This window comes from Scyliorhinus canicula, chromosome 21, assembly GCF_902713615.1.
Source record: "Scyliorhinus canicula chromosome 21, sScyCan1.1, whole genome shotgun sequence".
Lineage (NCBI taxonomy): Eukaryota > Metazoa > Chordata > Chondrichthyes > Carcharhiniformes > Scyliorhinidae > Scyliorhinus > Scyliorhinus canicula.
This window is the reverse complement of record NC_052166.1, coordinates 59,831,046-59,841,291: the sequence shown is the minus strand read 5'-3', so window position 1 is coordinate 59,841,291 and position 10,246 is coordinate 59,831,046. Positions and strand designations below refer to the sequence as shown.

At 46.8% G+C, this 10,246-nt stretch overlaps 1 protein-coding gene across 1 annotated transcript; it reads right to left on the bottom strand.

The window, feature by feature from the left end:
* Positions 1-6,440: 6,440 nt before the first annotated feature.
* LOC119955528 (putative UDP-GlcNAc:betaGal beta-1,3-N-acetylglucosaminyltransferase LOC100288842) lies at positions 6,441-10,246 on the bottom strand. Its single transcript, XM_038781801.1, has 2 exons — positions 10,241-10,246; positions 6,441-7,597 (listed from the first exon to the last, which is right to left on the bottom strand). The coding sequence occupies exons 1-2, from the start codon at positions 10,244-10,246 to the stop codon at positions 6,491-6,493; spliced, it is 1,113 nt and encodes a 370-aa protein (XP_038637729.1). The 3' UTR covers positions 6,441-6,490.

The following is a 10,246-nucleotide window of genomic DNA, read 5'->3' as shown; positions in this document are numbered from 1 at the left end:
GATCCAGAGATAGGGGTAACCCCAGGTTAAAGAGGTGTGAATTGTCTCAAGCCAGGAGAGTTGGTAGGAATTTGCACGTCCAGGCCAGATGATGGGGAATGAATGTAATGCAATATGAATCCCAGGTCCCGGTTGAGGCCGCACTCATGTGTGCAGAACTTGGCTATAAGTTTCTCCTCGGTGATTCTGCGTTGTCACGCGTCCTGAAGTTGGAGTACCACCAGAGCCAGCCCGATCGTAGAAAATACACCAACCTTGATAACGGATGTTGAGATTCAGGAGCAGATGATTGCCTAGAACCTAGTGGTCACCAAAGCAACAGATAGAGGACCATAAGACATAGGAGCAGAAGTAGACCATTCGACCCATCGAGTCTGATCTGCCTGCCATGCAATGAAATCATGACTTATCAGGGGCTGGATTCTCCCCTACCCGGCGTGACGGAGGGTGCCGGCGTAGGGGAGTGGCGCCAACCACTCAGGGGTCGCGCCTCCCCAAAGGTGGGGAATTCTCCCCACCTTTGGGGGCCAGCCCCGCGCCGGAGCAGTTTGCACCAGAAGACTGGCGCAAACACCCGGCGCCGTCGGAAGCGGGGCTGGCCGAAAGGCTTTCGGCGGTCGGCGCATGCGCCGGCAGTGACGTCAGCGGCAGCTGGCCGCTGACGTCACTGCCGGCGCATGCGCGATGCGGGGTTCTCCTCCGCGGAAGGAGAAAGAGTGCCCCCACGGCACTGCCCTGCAGAGTGAGCGGGGGGCCCCGATCGCGGGCCAGGCCTCCGTGGGGGCACCCCCCCGGGTCCGATCGCCCCCCGCCCCCCCAGGACCCCGGGGGCCTGCTCGCGCCGCTGAGCCCGCCGCCACCAAGGTGGTTTAAACCTCGGCGGCGGGAGAAGGCCGCCCAGCGGCGGGACTTCGGCCCATCTGGGCCGGAGATTTGAGGTAAGTTTTTTAAAAAATGAAATCCCGCCGGCTGCTGGCGGGATTTGCACAACGCCGGTTTATGACCGGCGGGAGAATTGAAAAACCTGCGGGAGCGGAAATAACGCCGCTTCCCGCCTATTCTCCGACCCTGCGTGGGGTCGGAGAATTTCGCCCCTGATGTGATAATCCTCAACTCCACTTTCCTTCCTTATCCCCATACCCTTTGTTTCCCTTACTGATTAAAAATCTGACTAATCAACCTTGAACGTTCTTAACGACCCAGCCTCTACAGCTCTCTGCGGTAAAGAATTCCAGATTTAAAAAAAAATTAATTTAGAGTACCCAATTAATTTTTTGCCAATTAAGGGGCAATTTAGTGTGTTCAATCCACCTAGCTTGCACATCTTTGGGTTGTGGGGGCGAAACCCACGCAAACACGGGGAGAATGTGCAAACTCCACACGGACAGTGACCCAGAGTTGGGATCAAACCTGGGACCTCGGCACCGTGAGGCATCAGGGCTAACCCAGAGAATTCCAGATTCATTAACCTCTGAAAGAAATTTCTCCTCATCTCTGTCTTAAATGGGCGACTCCTTGCTCTGAGATGATGCCCTCGGGTCCCAGACTCACTACAAGAAGAAACAACCTCTCAGCTTTTTAATCAAGCTCCCTAAGAATTCCAAATATTTGGAATATTTGGAATTCCAAATATCTGAAATAAGGTGATCTCTCATTCTTCTGCACTCCAATGAGCACAGGCCCAACCTACTCAACCTCTCCTCGTATCAAAACCCTTCCATACCCGGGACCAACCGAGTATATATGTCAGTATATCTTTCCTGAGGTAAGATGATGGTAACTCTCCTAAGTGTGCTATGTAGGTAATAAATAGCAAAGAATAAATCGTTGTTGGGCCTGTAATTCAACAAATTGCTGATTCAAAAATGGAGTTAACATCTGCAACCCTTCAAAATGCCGCTTATTACAAAGCACTGAGCAATATTCCCTTGGCTCCATTGATAAATGCACTGCTTGATGTACCTATTAATTAGGAAAGCATCCCAATACATAGACTAATGATCCTGTATTATAGACATGATGTATTCTCAGAAATAAAGGTCTGCCCCGAAAAATGTCAAATCCACACAGGAGAACTGCTTTGATGAATGTGGGTGAGATAAAAATAACGCAACGTGTTTTATTATGTTTCAAATTCAGAATTCACAGTAACACTTTTATCTATTTAGCTCCAGTTGTTACACTCTAATGTTCATACATTGAGTCTCAGTTATTTGTCACATATAAATGCTGAAACACATCCAGAATCCTCAATACTGATGCCAAGGCAAAGATATGCCAAAGAAACAAAAATTTTAAATTTTGTAACCATAAGCCACAATAATCATGATAAAAATATTTTTAAAAACAAGTAATGTGTGGTAGTATGACTAGAGGTACTACGGTACCTGGGAATGTGAGCTCCCATTGGTGGAGAAGGCTCGCTGCTCATTGGTCCAAGTGTTTGCCTTTTCATTGGTCGAGACGTAAGGTAGCTCCGCCCAATGAGGCGGGGTATAAGAACCCGTGTTCCCAGCAGCCATCCTTCTTTCAGTACTCGAGCTGCTGGGGAAACATCTTGTAGATTAAAGCCTTCAATTCGGACTACTCCTTTGTCTCAGTAGTTATTGATCGCGCATCAGAAAGGCTGTTTTGAGGCGAATCTTCTGACCAAGAAAGTCACTATCATTTAAGATCCCAAAACACTCAAAATACTATTAATGTATAATTGTTTTGACAAGTGTATTCTTTTACTTCCCTTTCATTAATAAACAAGTATGAAAATTGATCATTTTTTCTTTTTTTTGCTTTCTCTTTATCAGCCAAAGGTAGCTCTCTGGTGTCATGCTGACGTGAGCTTCCTTCAGCTGTGGGATCAGCGAGCTACTTGATCTTGGGGTTTAGGGTTAGGGTTGGGGAAATGCCAATCTTAGTCTGATTACCTCCTTATCCAAAATTCGGGCGCACAAACAAACATATGAATGTTCCAGCAGGCTTATTTTGATCAGAAATAGGAACCCATTTAATTATTTTCACCTTTCTTGGTTTCTAACACTTGAACTGGACCTTCACCTAAGATCCTGAGCAACTCCGAAGAAGGTATTATCCTGGCTTTGCCTGGGTATCTTTGCACGCTTCAGTTAATTACAAACGGTCCCTTAACCTTCAAGCGGCTATTGGATAGGTACATGGATTACGGTTGAATAATGGAGTGTAGATTAATTTGTTCTTAAGGGCAGCACGGTAGCATTGTGGACAGCACAATTGCTTCACAGCTCCAGGGTCCCAGGTTCGATTCCGGCTTGGGTCACTGTCTGTGCGGAGTCTGCACGTCCTCCCCGTGTCTGCGTGGGTTTACTCCGGGTGCTCCGGTTTCCTCCCACAGTCCAAAGATGTGCAGGTTAGGCGGATTGGCCATGATAAATTGCCCTTAGTGTCCAAAATTGCCCTTAGTGTTGGGTGGGGTTACTGGGTTATGGGGATAGGGTGGAGGTGTTGACCTTGGGTAGGGTGCTCTTTCCAAGAGCCGGTGCAGACTCCGTGGGCCGAATTGCCTCCTTCTGCACTGTAAATTCTATGATAATCTATGATTAATCTAGGACAAAGGTTCGGCACAACATCGTGGGCTGTATTTTTCTATGTTCTATGTTTGACCTTATTCTCCACACAAGATGGTCCCAAGTCCAGAAGTGGCAGTTTCTGGAGTGTCGGAAGACCCGGGAGTCCAGGGGGTGAGAGAGGCAGGCATTTTAGCCTTTGCCTCTCTGGTAGCCCAGAGACAGATCTTGTTGGGATGGAGGGACTCGAGGCCGCCGAACCCAGAGATGTGGGTGAGTGACCTCGCAGAGTTTCTCAGGATGGAAAAAAATCAAACTCGCCTCGAGAGGCGCTTTGGATGGGTTCGCCTGGAGATGGAAACCGTTTATTGATTTCTTCCAGGATAGTTAAGTCAGCAGGGGGAGGGGTGGGGGTGGGGGGGTCGTCAGGAGGTGGGGGGGATTTTCTGGTTTAAAAAAAGGAGGGTGAGTGGGTGGAGGATAAGAGCAGGGAGCGGGTGTATTCGATACTTATTTGTTGTCTGATTGCCTGTTCATTTTTTGGTTTTGGTTGTGTTTGATGTATATCAGTTATGGATGGTCCCTGGATTGAAAATAAAAGAGATTTTTCACCTAACCGCGTACATGTGTTGCTAGTCATCAAAGACAGGGCCTCATATTCTGTTTTTATTTGAACATTAATAATAACATATCCTAAAAATGTGGCTATTGAGAATTCTGCATCAAAAAGCTTCATGTTTAATTGTGATGGTTTTCAATTTAAAAACAATGTAAAGCAGACACCATGCACTGGCGCACAGAGTAGTGCAAGCTAGGAGTTCCTTGCAGATATAGCAAAGTGTGACTCAATGGGAGGGGGAGAAAAATTTGCATTTATATAGCGCCTCTCACAACTGCTGGATGTCGCAAATGCTTTCCAGCTAGCGAGGTACTTTTGAAGTGTAGTCACTTTTTTAATGTAGGAAACACAGCAATCGATTTGTACACAGCAAGCTCCCACACGCAACAATGTGAACACGACCAGCTAATCTCTTTTTGTGATGTAGGTTCAATGGTAAATATTGACGCCCTGGACAGCGGGGATTAATCCCCTGCTCCTTTTTGAAAAAGTGCCCAGGGATCTTTTACATTCATCTGACGGAGAAGACAAGGCTTTGCTTTCATGTCTCAGCTGAAAGCTGGGGAAAAATAAACTTGACAAATGAGAGGTTATAGCTCCAGCGCTTAGCACTGCTGCCTCACAACGCCAGGGACCCAGGTTCAATTCTGACTGTTTGTGCGGAGTTTGCACATTCTCCCTGTATCTGCGTGGGTTTCCTCTGGGTGCTCCCGTTTCCTCCCATAGTCCAAAGATGTACAGGCTGGGTGGATTGGCTATGATAAATTGCCCCAAGGTGTCCAGAGATGTGTAGGTTAGGGCAGCACGGTGGCGCAGTGGGTTAGCATTGCTGCCTCACGGCGCTGAGGTTCCAGGTTCGATCCCGGCTCTGGGTCACTGTCCGTGTGGAGTTTGCACATTCTCCCCGTGTTCGCGTGGGTTTCGCCCCCACAACCCAAAGATGTGCAAGGTAGGTGGATTGGCCACGCTAAATTGCCCCTTAATTGAAAAAATGATTTGGGTACTCTAAATTTACTTTTAAAAAAGATGTGTAGGTTAGGTTAAGGGGATATTGGGATAAGGTGGGGGAGTAGACTTAGGTTGAATCTTTCAGAGGGTCGGTGCAGTCCCGATGGGCCGAATGGTCTGCTTCTGTATTGTAGGGATTTTAAGATTTCCTGCCAGAAGGTCTATAGTGGGGCAGTGGGCTGCGGCACATGGTAATCATTGATGAGTGAGGTGGATGTTTGATTTGCCGTCTGCTCCCATTCTACTGGCTTCATCACTCGAGCTGCTCTTGTGGCCGGAATTCTCTGGCTGTTCGCTGGCGGCAGGATTCTCTGATCCCACCGGGAACGCACCCCCACCCGTAGGTTTTCCTCTGGCGCTTGGGGTGGCTTCAATGGGGATTTCCATTGACAAGCAGCGGGGCAGAGAATCCCACTGTCAGTGAGCCTCGCGCCTGCTCCCGATACCGAGAAACATCCTCCAGGTGATGGAGCAGAACCAGGTACTGCCCCACCAGGGGCAATCCCCTGGGCCAATCGTATCGACATCTTCTTTCCATTTGGCTGAAGAGCGACAATTGAGACCCGGAATTCGGTCTCACAACCTATCCCTCACCCACTGGAAGCAAGACCTGAATGAGGAAAGAGACAGGGTCGGACAGAAAAATTTCACAGCCTTTCATGAAGAAATCTTAATTAAAAACAACGTGAGGGCAGCACGGTGGCACAGTGGTTAGCATTGCTGCCTACGGCGCTGAGGACCTGGGTTCGAATCCCGGACCTGGGTCACTGTCCGTGTGGAGTTTGCACATTCTCCCCGTGTTTACGTGGGTTTCGCCCCCACAACCCAAAGATGTGCAGGGTAGGTGGATTGGCCATGCTAAATTGCCCCTTAATTGGAAAAAAATAATTGGGTACTCTAAATTTTAAAAAAAACAACGTGATATTTTCAAAAGAATCAGCTACACATGATCAAGGCTACAAAGGGAGAGAGAAGAATGAGAAAGACTTGCATTTATGTAACATCTTTCATGACCAAAGGACAGTCTAAAGTCAATAAAGAATGCTTTTGTAGTGTAGTCAATGTTGTAAAGTAGGAATTATAGCAGCTAATTTGAACAAAGCAAAGAGCAGCGTAATAATGAGCAGATAATGGCCAGGATTATCTGGGTTTAGCAGCTCATCTGGCAGGTGGCACTGCAGACAGTGCAGCATTCCATCTGTACTGTGCCAGGGCTGCCAGCCGAGATCGCGTTCCCAGCTCTCTGGGAACCATAACCATCTGATCAGGGAAGAGAGTACTGTACCTTGAATCACAGTTTGTGGGAATTGTCATTTTAATCAACATTTTAGTGTGGTGGACCAGCAAACTCCTCCGACTCTGTACTACGATGTGATGTGAGCTTGTCCAGATAGGTTAATGCCTTGCACTTGATCAGCCCATAGTACATATCTAACATGGTACACTGCCTGCTCTCATTAATCTCCTCCCAGGCCTTGACCAGCTCATCCCCTGTCATCCCGAAAGAGCTAAAGATGAATTTGTAGCAGCAGCGATTGAATCGAATATGCTTCTCCCCGGAGAACCTGGAGCTGTGGATGGGCACGACACCAGCTTTCTGGGCACAGATACCAACAAAAATGTCTTCAGGCATTGAGGACTCCATGTCCATGGAAACGACAAAAACTTTGCGGGCAACATCCTGTGAAATGACAAAGGCAGTCGCGCTGCAGAAGTCGGGGTAGTATTTCCTTGAATATAGACTGACGGGCACGTAGTATTTGCTCAGAGGGTCTCGGATGGGCATGACCTGGTGATGGACCCTCCCAATGTAAAGATCTTCTGCGTGCCTCTTCAAACTAAGCAGGTATTCCATCAAGCTTCTGTAATTGATAAAGGTCTCTTCATCTGATTTCAGAATGAATAAAGCTTTCGAACAAAATGTCACAGTCCAGCGCATGATCATGGTAGTCTTCAGGATGGCATTGTTGGTTGAGTCCAGGAAGGTGCCCTGAATGATATCCCTGTGGTTTTCATACTCTCTGTTGATCTCCTCTTGGGCTGCCTGAGTCTGCGGGATCCCGATTGCAAATAGTGTCAAAAGACCATAACCTTGCACTTGGCTCATGTTGGCCCAAGTCTTCCTGATTACTTCCCGCTGCGTTAGGTTTTCTGCCTGGCTGGAAATGATAGCCAGGAGAAAGAGGTCACTGTCGCCACAGGCCTCCGCGCTGCTGATGTGAAAATACTCGGAGGCGTTTCTCTTGACCGTGCCCATATCCAGTTTCCTGGCTCTCTCCCGGATATTCAGCGTCTGGGCGTCTGCGTAGGTGGTTGGAGAGGCCTGCAGCAGGTACTCCTCCACAACGTCAGCCCCAAAGAGCAAGGCGTGGAAGAGAATCACATTGAAGAGGAGGAAGCACCACTGGTGTGTGCGAAGCCTGCAGAATATCAGCTGGATAAATAAAAACAAAAGATTTAATTTTAGGAAACGTGAATCAACATTCAGTGGAACATACCCGCTCCATGGATTGAATAAATGCTGCCTACCTCTCATGGTGTCGTTCAATCTAATTTCTCACCAGCAAAGGAATTGGTGCCCGTTTATTCTTTCAATCGCTGCCCATCCCTGTTACCTTTCAACTCCTGTCTTTTGAAACCTGACCCATGCCAAACCCCATGTTAAAGTCAATCTCATGTACACTAATTTAATAATCTTTATTGTCACAAGTAAGCTTACATTAACACTGCAAAGAAGTTACTGTGAAAATCCCCTAGTCGCCACATTCCAGCGCCTGTTCGGGTACACAGAGGGAGAATTCAGAATGTCCAAATTACTTAACAGCACGTCTTTTGGGAGGAAACCGGAGCACCCGGAGGAAGCCCACGCGGACACGGGGAGAACGTGTAGATTCCACACGGACAGTGACCCAAGCCGGGAATTGAACCTGGGACCCTGGCGCTGTGAAGCAACAGTGCTACCCACTGTGCTACCGTGCTGCCCAAATCAACATTGTGATCTTTGGTCTCCGAAACTGTAATTTTCCATACACCTCATGTAAAAGCCAAACCTAGTATTTTTTTTTAGAATTCCTACAGTGCAGAAGGAGGCCACTCGGCCCACCGAGTCTGCACTGCCCCTTGGAAGGAGTGTCCTACCTAGACCCACACCCCCTATCCCTGTAACCCAGTAATCCCACCTTTACCACTAAGGGGCAAATTTATCATGGCCAATTCACCTAACCTGTACATCTTTGGACTGTGGGAGGAAACCGGAGCACCAGGAGGAAACCCACGCAGACACGGGGAGAACATGCAAACTTCACATCGACAGTCACCCAAGGCCGGAATCGAACCTGGGTCACTGGCGCTGTGGGGCAGCAGTGCTAACCACTGTGCCACAGTGCCGCCCCTATTTCAGGGATGAAAGCCCAAATAAATTCCGAGACAAAGTGTAATCCTGGATATGTTACTGACTCGGTTTCATTGTAAATATATTAATACTAACAAAAATGAGTGCCGGTGAATGAATGCTTAAAACATCTATGTGTTAAAGATTTGTTTTTATTTATTCAAATTATCAAAGTGATCAGATTATGAATGATAATCAACATGAATTATTTTGTGCTGGTGCTTTTTACTTTCTTCCGTTTGCGATGGTCTGGCTTGCATCTTACTCCGGCCCAAATGAAACAACATGGCAACCCCTCAAAAGTTTAAAAGTTGACCCATGAATTTTGGCCTGAAAAAATTGGTCTGCAAGTTTCGACATTTTCATGAGTATAAATGGCAATTGATCGGAGTCGAATCAGTCAATTTCCCCACAGCATTGTGGATTCATCAATGAGGTCATGTCCAAAACTCTTCTTTTTGAAAGGCGGATCCCCCAGCTTATCTATAAATTCTCTCACCCAGACTGAACCTTTGCGCTTTCGATTTTCACCACCTCAGGAACACCAAGGAAAATATGATGGGCCGAAGGGACTCTTTTTGTGCTGGAAAACTTACCTTATGGTTTATCAAGTTTCAATTCTACTTCAGTGCCACCGACTATTGCAGACTTGGTGTATTTTTATATTCTGGCTTCCCTTTTGTCAAGAGAACCATCCCATTGCCACCACCACTCCTCCCCTGCCCTCTCAGACCTTGAGCAGTTCTCCTTTTTTTTCCAGTCGTCTCAATTAACAATTTAAGAAAAAGTGGGGAGCGCGAAAGGGGAAAACCTCCTGGGGAAAACTAGGTGGCAAACATTTGCCTCGAAATGTATTACTGCGCCACCCGTACAAGACATCGTTACTACACCTCACCACTCCACTCTTTCCAGAGAAGGAATGATCATGTACCTTTTTTCAATGCAGCCCTTTGATCAAACTGTTCATTCTGTTAATATTATCAAAAGTGGCCCCAGTCTACAACAGAACATTCAAGCCGTTAATGAGGGCACACATCACAAAGTGGAGAGTTGCACTGAATACAGAGTCAAAACTTCTCCCACTAAAGTTTACAATGTATTTTCAAAAGTGGGGACACCACCCTCACGAACAAAAATGTTTGGTGATCGAAGGAGCAAACTAAGAGGCATTCATTATTTTACATCGTCACATCATCAGCCTTTCAGCCTATTTCACAAATACACTTATGCAGTCTTGGCAAATACATGAACAGGATGGGAATAGAGGGATATGGTCTCCGGAAGGGCAGGGGCTTTTTAGTTCAGTCGGGCAGCATGGTCAGTGCAGGCTTGGAGGGTCGAAGGGCCTTTTCCTGTACTGTAATTTTCTTTGTTCTTTGAACAATATTAGCATGACGTTCTGGACCCTAACAGGGAGCTGGTGCAGAACCAATGGAGTTCCTACTGATGCTGTAAACCTCTCTGGTTCTAACTTCTCTAATAGACAAATTGAACCTTTATTATGCAAAAATGCACAGTTACTAAATAATTAACACTCAAAAGGTTTATCTTTAAATGACGCAAAGCTGATAAGATAATGCTCCTTGTTACTGACCTGTTTTAACCTGTCCCATTAGCACTGTGTCAAGTTTTTTTAAAAAGTTGCTTAATACTTTAGTACTTATTGGTAAAATACCACACACTTACCTGCAT